The sequence below is a fragment of the Rhinatrema bivittatum genome, chromosome 18 (genome assembly GCF_901001135.1).
Source record: "Rhinatrema bivittatum chromosome 18, aRhiBiv1.1, whole genome shotgun sequence".
NCBI classification, from domain to species: Eukaryota; Metazoa; Chordata; class Amphibia; order Gymnophiona; family Rhinatrematidae; genus Rhinatrema; species Rhinatrema bivittatum.
Genome location: NC_042632.1, coordinates 57,852,064 through 57,869,922, shown reverse-complemented (window position 1 = coordinate 57,869,922; position 17,859 = coordinate 57,852,064). Strand labels below are relative to the sequence as shown.

Below are 17,859 nucleotides of genomic sequence, written 5' to 3'. Positions count from 1 at the left end.
CCGCGTCCAAACCCGCCTCTCAATGAGATTTGGCCGGCCCATTCTTTCGTTCTAAACTTAGGTGGTCGGCTGTCCCTGTTCTTGGAGGAATGGGTCAAAATCACGTCTGACCAGTGGGTCCTCGAGATAATCGAGAGAGGCTATGCTTTAGAATTTGCTTGGGACCTGCCGGATCTGTACATGATCTCCCTGTGCGGCCATCGGAAGCGGGCTGCTGTACATCAGACTCTCGCCAGACTCCAGGGGCTGGGGACTATGGTCCCTGTTCCCATGGGGGAACGGGGCACCGGCCAGTATTCTATTTACTTCGTGGTTCCAAAAAAGGACGACTCCTTCCTCCCCATCTTGGACTTCAAGAGGGTCAACCGAGCCCTCAAAGTGCCCCATTTTCGGATGGAAACCCTGAGGGCAGTTATAGCGGCTGTTCATCCTGGAGAATTTCTGGCCTCTCTCGACTTGATGGAGGCCTACCTGCACATTCCGATCTGTGCCAGAGGTATGTTCGGTTCCACATCTTGGGGCAACATTTCCAGTTCTGGGCTCTCCCCTTCGGTCTGGCCATGGCACCACGCATGTTTACCAAAGTGGTGGTGGTGGTGGCCGTCCTCCGGTGGGATGGAGTCCTAGTCCACCCTTATCTAGACGATTGGCTAGTGCGAGCCAAGTCAGAGACCTTATGCAAGCGGGCAGTGGACTGCGTCCATACTCTCCTCTTGTCCATTTTTCCAAGAGCAATCCCCGACCTTCCCAGGTCCTAGAATTCCTAGGGACTCGGTTCAATACTCAGGTCGGCAAGGTATTCCTGCTGGTCTCTCGAGCATTCAAGCTGATGGATCAAGTCCAAAACTTCCTTTCCATGCCTCTCCCCACGGCGTGGGACTACCTACAGGTTCTGGGGACCATGGCTTCTACGATCGACTTGGTCCCCTGGGCTTTTGCGCATATGTGTCCTTTACAGAAAGCTTTGCTCTCCCGCTGGAAACCGGTGTCTAACTGTTTCACGCGCAGCTTCCTCTCTCCGACTCTACCATCTTGGCTATTGCTCAAGCACCTTCTGAAAGGAATATCCCTTTAGACTCCGCAATGGATTGTAGTCACGACGGATGCCAGCTTCTCCGGTTGGGGAGCAGTCTGCCAGACACAGGCCACGCAGGGGTACTGGTCCCCTGCCCAATCCCGCTGGCACATCAATCGCCTGGAGGCTTGGGCGGTCTGTCTGGCTCTTCAAGCTTTTCTTCCCCTGCTTCGCCGAAGAGCAGTTCGGGTATTCTCGGACAACTCTACCATGGTGGCGTACATCAATCGCCAGGAGTTGCCTAGTGGCCCTCGAGGCCAGCCAGCTCTTCACTTGGGCGGAGCGCCATCTGCAGCGCTTAGCAGTGTCTCACATTGCGGCCAAGGAGAATGTTCAAGCAGATTCTGAGTCACCAGCGGCTCGACCCCAGCGAGTGGGAGTTGTCCGAGGCAATGGAGCTGATTGTCAACCGGTGGGGGTCCTCCTCACCTGGACCTGATGGCAACCTTGGACAACGCCAAAGCTCCCAGGTTCTTCAGCCACTGGGAGGGAGCATTGTTCGGAAGGGGTAGATGCGCTAGTCCTTCCCTGGCCACGCGGCGTTCTTCTGTATGTTTCCTCCGTGGCCCCTGGTGGGTAAGGTGCTCAGAAGGATAGAGTTCCACAGGGGTCCGGTCATTCTCGTAGCTCCCGAGTGGCCCCGCAGACCGTGATTCGCGGATCTCGTAAACCTGTCGACGGACGGCCCTCTTCGTCTGTCATCTTTGGTACCTGCTCCGGCAGGGCCACGTATTTTTCGACCAGGCGCATCGCTTCTGTCTAGCGGCCTGGAGACTGAGGAAGAAGAGATATAGGGAAGACGTCATCTCCACTATCCTGCATGCTCACAAGACTACTTCCCTCGCCTATGTCCGGGTTTGGAAGGTTTTCGAGCTTGTCTGCGCGGAATTGGGTGTCTCGGCACATTCGGCCCCGGTTTCGCTGGTTCTTTCTTTTCTCCAGCGCAGTCTCTCTAAGGGCCTCTCGTTCGGTTCACTCCGGGTACAGGTCTCTGCCCTCTGCTCTCTCCTGGGAAGTCTTGAAGGTTATGCAGTTGTCTCATCCGGATGTTGTCTGTTTCCTCAAGGGAGTTAAACATTTGAGGCCACCACTGCATTCCACTTGTCCTTTGTGGAGCCTTAAATTGGTCCTCTGGGCTCCCTTCGAGCCTCTCCGCCGCTCTACTCAAGGATTTAACACTCAAGGCGGTGATTTTAATCTCTATTTGCTCCGCCAAGCGGGTGTCTGAGATCCAAGCGTTGTCTTGCCGGGAGCCCTTCCTATGTTTTTTGGACTGGGGGGGGGGGGGTCTGGTCAGGTCTCCCTCCCTCGAGACTGTACCCTCTTTCTTGCCCAAGGTTGTTTCTGCCTTTCATGTCAATCAGTCTGTGGAGCTCCCCGCTTTTTCTCCCACAGATCTTGCAAGTACGGTTGGGGATGATCTACGCCATCTGGATGTGAAGTGCGTTCTTATGCGTCATCTGCAGGTTACCAATGACTTCCGTGTTTCGGACCATCTTTGTCTTATGGAGTGGGCCCAACTGGGCTAAACAGGCCTCTAAGACTCTAGGATATCTCGCTGGTTGAAGAAGGCGATCGCGTCAGCCTATATCTGTCAGGGCCGGGTGGTCCCGGAGGGCCTGAAGGCTCATTTCTTGCGTTCCCAAGCTACTTCTTGGGCAGAGAGTCAATCAGTCTCTCCGCAGGAGATATGCAGGGCAGCTACATGGAAGTCTCTGCATACTTTTCTCGGCATTACCGCCTTGATATCCAGGCGCCTGTCTTTGATTCCTTTGGTCGGCAGGTGTTTCGAGTGGGTCTGTCTCTGTCCTACCCTGTTTAGGGAAGCTTTGGTACATCCCATGGTCTGGACTGATCCAGGTACGTACAGGGAAAGGAAAATTAGTTCTTACCTGTTAATTTTCGTTCCTGTAATACCACGGATCAGTCCAGACACCCTTCCCTATACTTTCTACTGTCCGCTCAAAGTTTCTTTCCTTTTCTTGCAGGTTTTCGAATGATATTTTATGTGATTATACTCAAGAGGCACCGGAAGCATCTTTATGATGACTATGGACATTCATGCAAGAGCGTCCATCTACAGAGTCCAGTCACTGTTTGCGCTTGTTCAGATTTTGAGTTCTCTTGTTGGTTGCTCGAGTTCTCTTGTTACTTGCTTGTTTCCTTACTGTTTATCTTCATGTTTTCTGCTTTGACAATGGTTATACTGAAGGGCTGCAGGGTAGGCTCTGTCCTGATATAGGATACCCTTTCAGTTTTGGTCTGCTCCATCTGCTGGACAGGAGGCTCAACCCATGGTCTGGACTGATCCGGGTACTACAGGAACGAAAATTAACAGGTAAGAACTAATTTTCCTTTGGCAATGTCAGCTTCCCTCGCGGGAAAAGACAACGTCTCAGCAGACTACCTCAGCAGGGAGAGCCTAGACCCGGGGGAATGGTCGCTGGCGGACACGGCCTTTCAGCTGATAGTAAATCACTGGGGTCTCCCAATCATGGATCTACTGGCAACTCGTCTCAATGCCCAAGTCCCCAGGTTCTTCAGTCTCTCTCGTTCAGAACTGGCCAGAGGAAGACCACCTGTACGCCTTCACACCCTGGCCACTACTGGGCAGGATTATCCATAAGAGAGCGCACCACAAGGGACTAGTTCTAGTAGTTGCCCCGGTCTGGCCAAGGCGGACATGCGAAGACTACTTGTGGGGGACCTTCTACGTCTACCTCTATTCAGGGACTTTCTTCAGCAGGGACCGATCTTCCACAATCCAGCTCTATTCTCTTACGGTATGGCCCTTGAGAGGACTAGCCTGAAGAAGCACGGCTACTCTAAGGCAGTGATTGACACCCCGCTCCGGGCACGCTAGTTCTCCACATCTGGAGAGTATTCGAAGCCTGGTGTAAAGACTGCAGTCTCCTCCCGAGGACAGCCAAGATTCCCATGATCCTGGAATTCCTGCAGGACGGCATGAAGAAGGGGGTTGTCCCTCAACTCCCTCAAGGTTCAAGTGGCAGCACTGGTCTGCTTCAGATCAGAGGTGGACGGTACCAGACTATCATCTCATCCAGATGTCTCGATTCCTGAAAGGGGTCAAACAACTCCGACCACCTCTAAAGTGGCTAGTCCCTCTATGGAACCTCAACCTAGTACTAGACTTCCTAGTAGGGGAGTCCTTCAGACCAACACACGGGCTGTCACTACGTCTCCTGACCTTAAAGACAGCATTTTTGGTAGCAATATGTTCAGCTCTGCACATCTCCGAACTTCAAGCACTATCCTACCGGAACCGTTCCGCGGGGTCACCCCGGGCACCATACAGCTGCGTACTGTACCATCCTTTCTACCGAAAGTGGTTTCCCAGGTCCACATAAACCAAACCATATCCTTACCATCTCCAGATGAGTACAAGGATTCGGAAGGCTCACACCTCCTTCGCCACCTCAATATCGGCAGAATCCTAGTCCGATACCTGAAAAGATCGGAACCTGTACGCAAAACTGATCACCTGATCGCTCTTCTTCTTTTCACGATGGGAAGAAACAAGGGGAAGCGGCATCGTGGGCAACCATAGCCCACTGGATCAAAGAAGTAATCAAGGCAGCCTACACAGAGGTAGGAAAATCACTACCTCTACAGGTCATAGCGCATTCTACAAGGGCCCAAGCAGTCTCCTGGGCTGAAACCAGGCTGCTTTCGCCAGCTGAGATCTGTCTGGCGACATTGTCCTCCCTACACACCTTCTCCAAGTTCTACCACCTGGATGTTCAGACAGGGAGGATACAGCTTTCGCAAAGGCAGTACTAAGTGGGCCTTGGGCAGCCTCCCACCCTGTAGGGGAGTAGCTTTTGTACATCCCATTGGTCCTGAGTCCATCTGGCTACACGGTAGGAAATGGAGAAATTACTTACCTGATAATTTTGTTTTCTTCAGTGTAGATAATGGACTCAGCATCCCACCCATGACTGCTCCAGAAATTGAGAACCTCTGATAAATCTCTAGACTAAGGAAATACGGGTAAGCCATGGCCTACCACTAGTTCAAGACACCCTCAGTTGTCTGGTGTCGGCGTTTACTGTTTGAGTGCACTGGTGGTCTCCAGTTTCAAAAAAAAAAAAAATATATAGCTTATTTGTTGCTTAATATTTGATTAAACTTTATTAATATATATAAAATCAGTTGAACCAGTTCAAGGTTATTTCCGCCCATGCCATGAGGGGGTCTAATTCCAGCTTGCATACACACATATACATACATGTATGAATATGTGTGTATGTATATATGTATGTATGTATGTATATACATACTGGTTATATATTATAAATAACCTTGAACTGGTTCAACTGATTTTATATATATTAATAAAGTTTAATCAATATTAAGCAACATATATCCACACTAGCTTTTCGAAGAGAATACTGAAGAGCTGGACTTGCTGCACGAGTATATGTAGGGTGACGTCAACTTTGAAATCTGACTCCATCTGCTATCAGGAGAGCACAATACCCATTGGTCCCGAGTCCATCTGTCTACACTAAGGAAAACGAAATTATTAGGTAAGTAATTTCTCCTTTTGAGTCTTTTTAAATTGAAAACCCTGAGCTAGGATATTGCTTGCTCTCTCATTCCTCTCTCATTGCTGTCTTTCAGAGCTGATCCAATATAGAAAACTTGTGGAGCCGTCTCCATTTACCGGATCCTTGACGTTAGATGTAGACAGGAAGCTTGAAGATGGACAGAAGGTAATGATGGTATAATTTTTAGGTGGGGATTATCTAATGACAATGAGCAGAAATATCTTTGGAAGAGGAACAAACACCCAGAAAATCTTTAGCTATCTGCTAGTAACACACATTTTTGCTCTGTGTTGAATTTGTCCAGCATTTTAGCCCTGGCTATAATTGCAGTTCCTCAGCATGTCTGGAACCAAGAGCCCTTGTTCTGGTAAAGGCTCTGTGTGCCCATATAAGTTCTTCATTTACTCAAGACCCTGTCTTCATCACTGCTTGGTGCTTCTTAATGGTGATAGCTTTTATCGCTTACATTCACTCATCAGTACAGATTACTGAGCCACAATATACAGGGAATCTCAAAGTACATGGTTGAGGAAAAGAGGATGAACTTTAGCCTTGCCCTGATGGAGAACCCTTCATCCTTCTCTTGCTTTAGCACTCTAGATAAATGGGTTATGCATCCTTCTCAGCTGGCAGAAACATAACTACAAAGTATTAATGACACTCACAGTACATAAGGTTTACTATTGCTGCAGCTTATTAATATTTCTGTCTCCAGCAGGTGCAGATATAATTATGATCTGGTACAGTATTTTGATGGCCTCTGGCTGACCATCTTTGGGAAGTCCTGGTAGAGCCCAAGGAGTGGGGTTCTTGAGAGCATGAGGGGCTTCAACCCCTTACGGGGCTTGAAATTCTATCTTGGATATTGCCTGATTTCTTCTCCTAACCGATCAAGTTATTTAAAAAAAAAAAAAAAGGGGGGGGGGGGGGGGGGGGTAAAGGATTGACTGCACAGATAAGCTTGAATTCCTGTAGCAGCTGTGTCTGTATTTATTTATTTATTTATTTATTTATACAACTTTATATACCGACTTTCAAGTACATGTCAAGCCGGTTTACAATTATCGAAATTGCAGTAGCAAAATCAAACTAATAATAAATTGTTATAAAACTTATCTAAGTTTACATTCATTCAATAATAAAATAAAATTATACTTAAAATTTAAACAATAAAAACACTAAATCCATCTCATCAATAAAATAATTCTAAAATGAATAAAAATAAAGACCTCTAATACCACCAGAACAATTACCCCAACCAAGGAAGGTGCCACACTTAGAGCTCACTGCCAAAGTTTGAAAGCCACTACTTATTGCTGAGCATTACCAATATGGGATCTGTTTACTGTTTGGGTACATGCCAGGTACTTGTAGCCTGGATTGGCCACGGTTGGAGACAGGATATTGGGCTTGATGGATCCTTAGTCTGATCCAGTATGGCATTTGTGTAAGCATGGTGCAGCCTACTTCGCAGGGTTCCCTGATGTGAGTGGTGGGGGTCGTCAGAGCTCTGCCTGCGGTGGCAGGGGTAGGACCTGCATGTATTTATATTGGACTGAACAAAATTATCAGGTAAGTAATTTCTCCATTTCCTAGCGAGTAGCCAGATGGACTCAGGACCAATGGGTTATGTGCTCCCCTGCTAGCAGATGCAGACGGAGTTTCAAAGGTTTCAAAGCTGACGTCGCCTTAGATGTACCCTGCAGCTACCTCAGCCATTCAGTATCTCTCCGTCTCCTAGCAGATGTGGATGTGCTATTCCCACACCAGCAGCAGTGTTTAGCAGGATTGCAGTACTCATTTGAAGAAGAAAATTTACCTTTAAACTGGAGAAAGATCGAGCCCCTCAGATGTGTGCCTTGGTCCAGTAGCCGGTTCCCGGCATGGACTTTGCAGCTGAAAGTGCAGGAAGCAGAGCACGGTGGTGACAGCCTAAGCCCCCTCCCCCTGCAGTCGGAGATCGTCTCTGTACTCAGCCGATAAGCGCTGAGCCCAGGTAAATAACAGTAGGGCTCCTCCAATTCAGAGACGTAGAAGGACTCTGGTGTGTTGCTCAGGGTGCTGTACCGACAATCCCAATCCTGTTGGAGCAAGGGAAGGGGGGTTTCTGAGCGGGTTACATGGCCCTCTGGCTAGGCCCTGCTTCAGGCTCAGTGGGCACCACATGGCAGGCCGCGCCAGTGCCATCTTGTGCGCGGTTTGGTGCGGCGCCATTTTCCCCCATAGACCATCAGTACACGCGGTGCAGGCTGGCCCTACTATGCGCATACCAGCACGCATCAGTGCATGCATACATTCGCGCACAAATGGACACTTATACTTACATGCATCCAGGCAGATTTGTGCGCGCTAGAGTCCAAGCACTAGCCAGCTAAATGCACAAGATACAGTGAATTATGGCTCCGGCAACAAAGCACAAGAGACATTCTCTTTCTGTTGCTGCCATATTTGGATTGCACAATCTGACCTTCCAGTGTCGGCACTGTGAGGAAGCCCAGGAAGGGCTGGACTCCCAGAACTTCTCCAAGCCTGACCCCTCCCAGTTGGAGGACTGGTCAGCCATGACCTTATCTGGTAGCACCCCGGATCTGAGCAATCCTGGGGCTGCGTCGTCCTTGGGAGAGGGCAGTTCAGTGGCACCTACCCCAGTTCCTCCTAGGCTAGGTATGGACCCAGCAATCTTTTCTTGAGTGGAATTCTTTCAGGCCCTTCAACCCTTTGTTCAGGCACAGTCAGATGCTGCCCCTGCCTGGTCTCGTCCCCAGCTAGGAAGACCTTGTCCTCCCAGACCTATTAGCATGCCTTGCCTCACCAAGCGTATCCCTGACAGGGACCCAGACCCCACGGACGACGAAGGGGATGCAGAGTTGTTGGAGACTGGGGAAATCCCTCCAGGCTTGGAGCCATACCCGGACCATGCTATGGTTTTTCCACAGAGATGAATTGCAACCCTGGTCTCCCAGACCCTGAAGACTCTTCAGTGCCCGGCACTGATCCTATGTCAGAGCCAAAGAAGAATCCCATCCTGGTGTCTCTACGGAAAGCCTCTTGCTATTTTCCTATGCTGGAAGCCATCCAGGAGTGGGATGCCCCGGAAGCCAGCTTTAAAGGAGGTCAGGCCTTGGAGGCCTTGTACCCTCTGGACCTGGCAGCCAGAGAACACCTGCGTTTCTTGAAAGTGGACGTCCTGGTTTGTGCAGTTTTGAAGCAAACAACTATCCCAGTAGAGGGAGGAGTGAACTTGAAGGATGCACAATGATAGGCGGTTGGAGTCCATCCTTAAACAAGCCTTTTTATGTGACAAGGACACCGCACATCACTTCCTGTTGTGCCATGGTGGCTCACTTGTGTCTGCTTCTCGAGTGAGGCAGATAGCTCAGGGACACATTCCAGAGAGGCGATGAAGCCCGCCATGGCTTTCCTAGTGGATGCAAGCTCTGACCTAGTGTGTACCTCTGCCAGAGGAGTGTAGCCTCCATGGTGGCAGCCAGAAGTCAGCTGAGGCAGCAAACTTGGTAAGCGGATGCGACCTTGAATGTAAACCTCACAAAGATGTCCTTTAAGGGATCTGTGCTATTCGGAAGCAAATTGGAAAAATTGGCCAGTAAGTAGGGTGAATCTCCAATGCCGCAGCTACTGGAAGATATAAAGGTCACAGCGCCCCTCACCCATGAGGGGTCAGCCAAGGGCTCCCAGCGCTTTTGGCCCTACAGAAACTTGTCATTTCTGACATCTTGACCCTCGAAAGTCTCAGTCCTTTTGGAGCCGACAAGCAAAAGGAGAAACTGGTTCGGGCTCAGGTTCGACCCGAACTTCACAATGAAGTTTGGCCAATCCATCCATGGGATGAGGAGATAGAAGAGGGATAGTCGGTCCCCTGTCAGCGGTGGGTAGAGATCACGTCTGACAAAAGCATACCAGACATCATACGAGAAGGATACGCTCTGAAATTTCGCAGCATCCCTTGGAACATGTTCATGTCACCTTGCCACTCCAGCACAAAAAACTGGTAGTGGAATCCACATTGATTAAGGCTCCTCAGTTTGAGGGCTATAACCCCAGTACCTACACCCCAGGAAAATACGGGGCATTATTCCTTCTATTTCATTGTACCCAAGAAGGAGGGCTCATTTGAGGTCTGGTTTTCTGATAGTGGTTCGACAGGGTGAGTTCCTGTACTCATTGGGCCTGTCGGAAGCCTAATTCCATATTCCCACTGGGACAGGGATCAAACGTATCTACAGTTGTGTGCTCCGAGAATGCTTTCAGTTCAGAGCGTTACCTTTCAGTCTCTCAAATGCACCACGGATTTTTACCAAGGCGATGGTTATGGTGGCAGCAGCTCTTCAAAGTGAGGGAATTATGGTCCACCTGAACCTAGATGATTAGATAATCTGGGCACTGCCTCACAAAGAGGCGGAGTGCATTACTCATCAATTGGTCCAGTTTTTAGAAGGGTTTGGCTGCCTCTACAGTTGAGAACGCAGTCAGATTTTAAAATGTTTAGATGGAAGCTAAAAACCTGGCCGTTTACAAGATCTTACAGCACAACTGAATGAGTTTTATTAATCTTAATCTTTTATATTGCTCTTATCTACCTGTTGATCTTATTTATACTAGAAATCTGTTTATTGTATTTTAATGTATATGCTATAAGAATTTTACTGAATGTATTTATTTTTCTGAAAAATGTAAACAGTTGTGAAAGTTTTATACTAAACGACAGTCTAGAAAACCTATTAAATAAATTTTTGCCAAAAGTACCCTACTGCTCACACAGGCTCTGGAGTAGCTGGGGGCACAGTTCACCACACGGGACAAGTGTTTCTCATGGAAGAGAGAGTACACCAGATACTTTCAGATCCAGAGTTTCTAGAACTTGCTACCCCCTCTGCATGAGATTATCTGCAGGTGCTCTGTCTGATGGCAAGATTATGGACTTAGTTCCATGGACCAGGGTTCATATGTGCCTGCTCAAGATGTCTCTTCTGACTCTGATCTCTGCAGTCACAGGATTATGGAGTTTGTTTCACGCTGAGCTAGGTGATATTCCAGTTGCTGCTCTGATGGTTGGGTTGAAACCATTTGCTGAAGGGAGTCCGTCTTGCCATTCCAGATTCCATTTTGATCACAATGGACGCGAGCCTCTCGGGTTGGGGGGGAGGTTCATTGTCAGGATCAGGTGGGCCCAGGGAACTTGGTGTCTGGGGCAAGCCTCATGGTCCATCAACTGCTTGGAAACCAGAGCAATTTTTCTGGCTCTTGTGTTTCCTCCCCACTCCTTCGGGGGCAGGGGGTGGCGAATGTGAATCGGTGGGGGAGGAACCAGGAGTTGCAGGGTCTTGCCAGAGACATTGCTCCTTTTCTCATGGGCGGAGAGGAATCTGACTCCTTTCAGCGGTGCACATCACCGACCTGGATGTTGTCAAGACACACTTCCTCAGCTGCAATCTGCTAGATCCTGGAGAATGGGAGCTGAGCTTGGCTGCTTTGTTACAAGCGAGGTCACTCTCAAATGGATTTGATGGCAACCCAGCGGAATGTAAAGGTCAACAGATTCTTCAGCCAATGACGAGAGCAGGGGTCAATGGGGATAGATGCCCTCATACAGCCTTGGCTGGCAGGGTAACTGCTTTGTGTTCTTTCCATGGCCAATCATAAGCAGATTTCTGCTCTCCATACTAGTGGCTCCAGACAGGCCTTTGTACATAGTCATTATCCGGCTCCAGGTGAACCATCAGTTTACCTCCCAAAGTTGCAGGGTCTCCTGATAAAGGGGCCCATAGTCATGAAGGATCCAACTTCATTCTGTCTTACGGCCTGGTTCTTGATCAGAAGCGCCTCCATAGACAGGAGTACTCTTAATTGGTAATTTCCACACTGCTGGAGTACTGGAAGTAGTCCACGTCATTAGTTTACATGTAAGTTTGGTTCCTGTTTGAGCACTTTTGCAAGTCCAGAGAAGAGTCCCCCCTTGCGAGCTGCAGTTACCTGTATATTGGCTTTTCTTCAGGGAAGTTTGAATAAGGGACTGGCCCTGCACTCATTAAAGATGCAGGTGCCAGCTAGTTCTTGCCCAAGGTGGATATGTCTATAGCAGCTCATCCAGATGTGTCCAGTTTCTTGAAGGGCGTGAAAAGGTTCGACCACCTTTCCATCCTATTCCTCTGTGGGATCTCAATTTAGTACCGAGAGCCCTAACGGGGGCCCCTTTCGAGCCTTTGAAACAGTTCCTTGAAGGATTTAGTAACATAGAAATGACGACAGAAAAAAACCCCAAAATGGTCTCTCCTATTTGCCCAGCAAGCTTCTTATTAGTGTCTGCTACAGCTTGCAGGTTACCCTAGGTTTCTCTTAAGGGTAGCAACTGCTACTCCATGCAGTTATCCCCAAGCTTTATGATATTGCTGAAAACTGCTTTTCTGGTTGCAGTTTGCTTGGCCCAGTGAGTCTTGGAACTCCAAGCCCTATCTTGCTGGGATCCTTTCTAGTGAATTCTTCTGATGTGGTGGTGTTTTGGTCAGTGCCATCCTTCCTACCAAAGGTGAGTTCTGCCTTTCACTTCCGAGCTTTTCTAGGTACGACTGTGGACATGAGTATTGGTGTCTCAGATGCTTGGATGTGCGGAGACTTATCCTGCATTTGGAGGTCACTAATGACTTCCACAAGTCTGACAGATTATTTTTTTTTTGTCCTTTTTGGAAGGCCGCATAAGTGAGAGGCGGTCTCCAAAACTACTCTGGCTCACTGGATAAAGGAAACTATTGATTTGGCTTACTTGCTAAAGGGTAAGAAGTCTGGAAGTGGTGTCCGCGCATAGCGTCCTGGGCAGAGGTGCTTGCGCCAGCCGATATTTGCAGGGTGGCCACTCGGTCTTCGTATTGCTGGACACGCTAGCATGGAAGCGCATGGTTTACAGCTCTTCGTGTAGCCCTTGCGTAGATGAAACTTTGGTAAGGCGGGGCTGGTGTAGCAGGACGAGCTGGAAGGAGAAATTACCTTATCTTAATTTCTTTTCCATCAGGCCAGGACCCGCCTGGGAAGCGAGGCTGTATCATTTTGGGCTGTCCTGTTTATTTGGTAAAGGTCTAGGCTTTCTGTGGTTTAGTTTCTCCTTTCAAGGCTGCAGGGAAACATCTCAGGTTTATGGTTGAAGTTTGGTTCTTTTTTGTTAGGATACTCGATTCCTGCTGCTAGCACCACCTCCTAAATAGAGGCTATGATATCACACAGGAAAACAGTAAATAACGCACTTGTCAAGTTGGACTGGTGTAGCAGGACTAATGGAAAGGAAATTAACAGGTAAGGACATTTCTCTCTATTTGATTGTATCTCTCCTCTGAACTTTGAAGGGTACAGGTAAAAGACTTATTTTAAATAAATAAATCTGTTATTGTCACTATCCAGCCCAATACAGTGGCATGTTTTGAGAACAAATCTCTGCATCTGGGGAGTCTTATTGCAAGGCAGTAAATAAGGTTATTAAATCTTATACTTTTTTCAGTACTTAAAAATAAAACAAAAGTGTGCTGAGAGCACTGGACGATGATGATGTCCACAGCAATAGAGAGTGACGGACATTGTCTTGGGCATGTTGAGTTTAAGGTGAGAGTGGGATATGCAGGGAGCAATGTCAAACAGGCAGCCTGAGATTAGGGACAGGTTTCTGGTAGAGAGGTGTGAATCTGGAAATTAATATGAACCTGGTACTGAAAGGCCTGAGAGGAGATCAGCACACCAATGAAATTAGTATACAGAGCTAAGAGAAAAGGGTCCAGGACACAGCCCTCAGGCACACCAATTAATTGTAAGATGGAATCAATGTCACATGTGTACACATACCCATGCACCACATCCCCCACACATTCTTGTAACATCATACCTATCTACCTTTTTAAATCAACATTGGTCCAGGGGAATTCTGCACTACTGTCGAGCGCAGTATTTGTGCAGAATTCCCCCCGCTCCCCTGTGCAGAATTGCCAAATTCTACACACAAAATGTCAGAGGAGACCCCCGGCATGCCGTGAACAGAGCGTGTCGTTCATGCTGAAGAAGGTGGCCCCCGTGTGCCTTGGGACCCGCTCCACTTGCGGCCAAGATGAAGGCCCCAGTGAGAGTGAATGTGTGTAGAAGTTTGTGTGTGAAGGAGGGAAGGATATGAGACAGCAGGGGAAGGGTGTGAGAGAAAGCAGGTGAGTGTGTGTGTGCGGGGGTGCTTGAGTGTGAGTGCCATTGCGAGAGCTTATAGGAGATTGTGAAGGAGTGTGTATGTGTGAGAGATTGGGAGATCGTGTGTATGCGAGGGTGCTAGCCTGTGTGAAGGGTTTGTGTATGTATGAGACAGAGCCTGTGTGAAGGTGTGCATAAGAGAGAGACATAGGTAGCCTGTATGAGCATGTGAGTGTGAGGGAGCCTGCATGGGGGGGATGTGTGTGTGCGCGCGAGAGAGTGAGGGAGCCTGCATGTGGGGAGATGTGTGTGTGTGTGCGCGAGAGAGTGAGGGAGCCTGCATGTGGGGAGATGTGTGTGTGTGCGCGAGAGAGTGAGGGAGCCTGCATGTGGGGAGATGTGTGTGTGTGCGCGAGAGTGAGGGAGCCTGCATGTGGGGGGATGTGTGTGTGCGCGAGAGTGAGGGAGCCTGCATGTGGGGGGATGTGTGTGTGCGCGAGAGAGTGAGGGAGCCTGCATGTGGGGGGATGTGGGTGCGCGAGAGAGTGAGGGGGCCTGTATGTGAGGGGATGTGTGTGAGAGTGAGGGAGCCTGCATGGGGGGGATGTGTGTGCGTGCGAGAGAGAGGGAACCTGCATGTGGGGATGTGTGTGTGCGCGAGAGAGTGAGGGAGCCTGCATGTGGGGGGATGTGTGTGTGCGCGAGAGAGTGAGGGGGCCTTTATGTGAGGGGATGTGTGTGAGAGTGAGGGAGCCTGCATGTGGGAGGATGTGTGTGTGCGCGAGAGTGAGGGAGCCTGCATGTGGGGGGATGTGTGTGTGCGCGAGAGTGAGGGAGCCTGCATGTGGGGGGATGTGTGTGTGCGCGAGAGTGAGGGAGCCTGCATGTGGGGGGATGTGTGTGTGCGCGAGAGAGTGAGGGAGCCTGCATGTGGGGGGATGTGGGTGCGCGAGAGAGTGAGGGGGCCTGTATGTGAGGGGATGTGTGTGAGAGTGAGGGAGCCTGCATGGGGGGGGATGTGTGTGCGCGCGAGAGAGTGAGGGAGCCTGCATGTGGGGAGATGTGTGTGTGCGCGCGAGAGAGTGAGGGAGCCTGCATGTGGGGAGATGTGTGTGTGCGCGCGAGAGAGTGAGGGAGCCTGCATGTGGGGAGATGTGTGTGTGTGTGCGCGAGAGAGTGAGGGAGCCTGCATGTGGGGAGATGTGTGTGTGTGTGTGCGCGAGAGAGTGAGGGAGCCTGCATGTGGGGGGATGTGTGTGTGCGCGAGAGTGAGGGAGCCTGCATGTGGGGGGATGTGTGTGTGCGCGAGAGTGAGGGAGCCTGCATGTGGGGGGATGTGTGTGTGCGCGAGAGAGTGAGGGAGCCTGCATGTGGGGGGATGTGGGTGCGCGAGAGAGTGAGGGGGCCTGTATGTGAGGGGATGTGTGTGAGAGTGAGGGAGCCTGCATGGGGGGGATGTGTGTGCGCGCGAGAGAGAGGGAACCTGCATGTGGGGGATGTGTGTGTGCGCGAGAGAGTGAGGGAGCCTGCATGTGGGGGGATGTGTGTGTGCGCGAGAGAGTGAGGGGGCCTGTATGTGAGGGGATGTGTGTGAGAGTGAGGGAGCCTGCATGTGGGGGGATGTGTGTGTGCGCGAGAGTGAGGGAGCCTGCATGTGGGGGGATGTGTGTGTGCGCGAGAGTGAGGGAGCCTGCATGTGGGGGGATGTGTGTGTGCGCGAGAGTGAGGGAGCCTGCATGTGAGGGGATGTGTGTGAGAGTGAGGGAGCCTGCATGGGGGGGATGTGTGTGCGCGCGAGAGAGAGGGAACCTGCATGTGGGGGATGTGTGTGTGCGCGAGAGAGTGAGGGAGCCTGCATGTGGGGGGATGTGTGTGTGCGCGAGAGTGAGGGAGCCTGCATGTGGGGAGATGTGTGTGTGCGCGAGAGAGTGAGGGGGCCTGTATGTGAGGGGATGTGTGTGTGCGCAAGAGAGTGAGGGGGCCTGTATGTGAGGGGATGTGTGTGAGAGTGAGGGAGCCTGCATGTGGGGGGATGTGTGTGTGCGCGAGAGAGTGAGGGGGCCTGTATGTGAGGGGATGTGTGTGAGAGTGAGGGAGCCTGCATGTGGGGGGATGTGTGTGTGCGTGAGAGAGTGAGGGGGGCCTGTATGTGAGGGGATGTGTGTGCGAGAGAGGGAGCATGTGTGAGGGAAGGACAGAATTCCCCTAGGAGCACAATATGCAAGAAAATACAACCCACACACACATTGGGAATTTCACAGCTTGTGAAGGTTGACCCCCCCCCCCCCCAATTCCTCAAGTCACACAGTCCTGTCCCCCAAAATAACCAATCCACGTGCACCCCTTCCACAAATCTGTTAGAAATCTGTTCTGAAGCCGTGTCTGCATGCGTTCCCTACTTGAGTCCTGTGATAAAGAGAAATGAAAGGAAATAGATCATCAGGCAGACATGGAATGGGGCCACCATTTGCAATGATTTTTACGGGGGACGGGGGAGTCATGCATACAAGTTTCCATGGCCCTACGGATGCTTTGTTTAGCACAGTAGAGAAAGGAAGAGCTGTGCCCAGAGGGGAGTTGAGTGGCTGTATCTGGTGATCTTCTCTCTTCAGACTTCACATTTAGTTATAAGCAACTTATATGCATCAACTTGTGACTTGCCTTGTCAACAGAAGAGCTAGAGAGTCTCTGAAAGTGAGAACAGCGAGGCACACAAACTAATCAGAATAGGCCAGCTCCCTCTCTATATAAAGGAGAAGTCAGTGTGGTGCGGGCTGCCAGAGCTTCTCCACTGAGAATGAGTGTGCATGCTCTCCGTGTCTCACTCAGCCTGGGGCAGAGCTTGGAAGAACTGAGCCCAACTATCCACAGCCTACAAGCTACCCCTTTAATTAGCACACTCCTGGGCATGTTCAAAGTCAGAGCAACGCCTGTGAGCATCAGGCAGAGGTGACTTTTCCATGGCACACCTGATCAGTTCTCAAGGAACACCATTGTATTGTGCCACTCTGGTTTTAGGCGATGGTGGTAGCACCTCCTTCTGCCTTCAGACTGTTTAGCACTGTATTATTTTAATTGGATAAATTAACGTGTCAAGCACGAGCAGGGGTATAGTTTCAGTAAGTTCAGCTGGTCTAGCACTGTATTGTTTAGAGCATGTACCAACACTTGTCCTGCTGTTGATTTATTTTTCTCAGCATGTGAGGATGTTGAGGTCTGAGCTGCAGAAGCTTGGTAATTCACTTCAGTCTGCTGTGCGAGCATGCTGTCATAACACCAGTGCTGAGAAACTCCGCCTCACCCTCAATGCCTGCCACAATATTCTGGCCAAACAGGTAAAACTCACACCTGCATTTTCTTCTGTGAGATGACATTTTGCACTGTGTACATGATAACATAACATGCTGTGCTGAAACAAGTACTGGTAGATCCGAATAGGGAAGCCCATTCCTTGTTGCTCACTTCCTGAAGTAATATGTGGAGACACCCAAGTCTGTCTGTCTCTAATAAGTGCTAAGGGACCTGTCGTCTAGAAACTTCTCCAAACCTTTTTTAATCTCTGCTATACTGCTAGCCTTGACGATTTTCTGGCAACAAATTCCAGTTTAATTGTGCACCGACTGAAAAACGTTCTTACATTTGTTTTAAATCTGCTACCAGTATTCATAGTGTCCTTATTCTTAGTACTATTTGAAAGTATAAATAACCATTGCCTATTAACTTGTTCTACTTGGACAAGTAGGAAAGTCAGCCCCATATATAAGATGATGATAGAAGCAAGCACGGTTGGTACCCTATTTACAGCTAGCAGACTTTAAAGGCTATTCTGGTGCTGAGAGGACCCTTCAGTTGTCTTTCTTCCACAAAGTGAATAGGATAGCTCTTGACTTTTGATCAAGAGTCTCTCTCAAAAACACTACATTCCCTGTACGTACCAGGATCAGTCCAGACCGCTGGGTTGTCTCCCTTCCAGCAGAGGGAGTCAGAGAAAAACACTGAAATGGCACCTCCCATATACCCTGGTGTGCCACCTGCGATCCC

General features: G+C 49.7%; 1 protein-coding gene across 3 annotated transcripts in view; it reads left to right on the top strand.

The window, feature by feature from the left end:
- KIF20A (kinesin family member 20A) overlaps positions 1–17,859 on the top strand; it is a 113,866-nt gene that overhangs the window by 95,120 nt on the left and 887 nt on the right. For all 3 annotated transcript variants that reach the window (XM_029583315.1, XM_029583314.1, XM_029583316.1), the window contains exons 17-18: positions 5,720–5,811; positions 17,016–17,153. In XM_029583315.1, coding sequence (XP_029439175.1) covers positions 5,720–5,811; positions 17,016–17,153 — 230 coding nt within the window. The remainder of the gene's footprint in view (positions 1–5,719; positions 5,812–17,015; positions 17,154–17,859) is intronic.